The 1,715-nt window shown below is 42.5% G+C and overlaps 1 protein-coding gene across 9 annotated transcripts in view; it reads right to left on the bottom strand.

Moving 5' to 3' along the window:
* Positions 1-1,715, bottom strand: part of LOC116695118 (epidermal growth factor receptor substrate 15-like 1) — a 61,812-nt gene that overhangs the window by 29,253 nt on the left and 30,844 nt on the right. For 5 of the 9 annotated variants that reach the window (XM_032525180.1, XM_032525185.1, XM_032525183.1 and 2 more), the window contains one exon: positions 1,503-1,682. In XM_032525180.1, the coding sequence (XP_032381071.1) occupies positions 1,503-1,682 (180 nt within the window). The remainder of the gene's footprint in view (positions 1-1,502; positions 1,683-1,715) is intronic. The other 4 variants (XM_032525181.1, XM_032525187.1, XM_032525184.1 and 1 more) reach the window with 1 other exon arrangement.

The following is a 1,715-nucleotide window of genomic DNA, read 5'->3' as shown; positions in this document are numbered from 1 at the left end:
TGTGTGTGTGTGTGTGTGTGTTTGGGCATGTGCGTGCATACGGCTCTATGTTCTTATGGTAAATTAGAACATTTGCACTGTTGTTCATACGAACAACAATCCGATCCCATCGCTGATCCCAAGAGCTGTTTGTCAGGAGTGAGAGGGACTGAGCCAAGGTAATTATGTTATTATGAGTGAAGTGCAGTCTATAGGGAACAAAACGGAGAGTCAATGAGAAAAATATTAACCAAGGTTCAAGCAAAAGAAGGTTCAAATGACATAAATGACAGCCAAGAATTAGGCATGCTGCAGTTTGCAGACTGCTGCTGATCTCTTGTCTAGATTATAATAGGCCTGGGCAAAGGGGAGGGGGAGAAGGGATAACCAAACTACGAGTGGAATTATGGAACTTGACAGACTACTTATTGTATTTAAAACAATATTAATCTTCCGGCAGTGATGGAGTACTCGAGTCCTGGACTCAGACTTGAATCGCTATTCTTGGGACTTGGGACTTAACTTGGAGTCACGCACTAATGACTTGGACTCACGCATTGATGACTTGGACTCAAGCATTTATGAAATAGGACTCTGAAGTTGGATGACGTTTCTGACAACTGTGTAATAGGCAATGATGGAGTACTCAAGACCTGGACGTGGACTAGAGGTGCTATTCTCTGGACTCGTGACCCAACTCGGACTCAGGCAATAGGGACTTGAATCAGACTCAACTTGGACTATTTTTTGGGGACTTGGACTTACACTCGGACTCGACAGTTGGTGATTCGACTACAAGACTGGCTGCCAGTTTCAGACACCTTTGCGATGTCCAATTTTTGGGGGCTTTGTAACTATTTCTCTATCTGAAAACAACAATCCAACATTTACACATTATCATTGGGTTCATCATTTTTGACACAACTATTTCTGTCACTTTCACGTGTGCAACTGAGTGCAACACAATAAACGTCTTCCAGGAGAGACTGTCATACCTCCATATTTGAATGATTCTCTATGGCAGCCAGTATTTTCCCCTGCCTTCTTGTGTGGCTGTTTGGGAAAAAAACTAAAAATATTTAAATCTATACCCCTTCTTTCGTAGTATAACCCACCACCTTAGAGCCTTTTAGGGGCCTTCCCCCCACTGAAAGGTGCACATTGCCCACTCCTGTTGAAGGGTGGACAAAAACAGGTCATTGCGTTGAAGTTTGGTCTGGTGAATTTTGTAACAATTATCTAAAAAAAGTGAAATTAATTGTTTATACTTTTTTATATCAAGAAGATAAAGTCCGCACAACAGCTTAATACTACGGGAAAATACTTCAATAATGCAAATAAGGCACAAACAGTTGCTCAGGTGTGAGCACGACAACTACATGTATGGGCATAAATCATCTTTTTTTAACTATATACTTTTTATTTATAACACCTGAATTCTAGCTTGCGGAAAGCACGTTAGTTAGAGGCCCTTTTGTCTAGAATTTTGCAGGTAAAAGCAGAGTTCTACTCAAGATCCTGACCTGTGCTGCTCTCACCATTGCTGGGAATCCTCCGTTCTCTCTGTCACTGAAGCCCTCACTCATATCGGCGAGGTTGGTCATACTGCCTCCGTGGGTTCCGTTCAAGGTGCTGTTGTACTGCTCAATGCTTTTAGACACTTCCTGTTGGCTGTCCTGAATCTGGGACAACTTACTGCGAGCCTGCAGGATACACACACACACACACACACACAC

This window comes from Etheostoma spectabile, chromosome 9, assembly GCF_008692095.1.
Source record: "Etheostoma spectabile isolate EspeVRDwgs_2016 chromosome 9, UIUC_Espe_1.0, whole genome shotgun sequence".
Classification (NCBI taxonomy): domain Eukaryota; kingdom Metazoa; phylum Chordata; class Actinopteri; order Perciformes; family Percidae; genus Etheostoma; species Etheostoma spectabile.
Note: the sequence above shows the minus strand (reverse complement) of the source record. Positions and strands in the feature narration are given on the sequence as shown.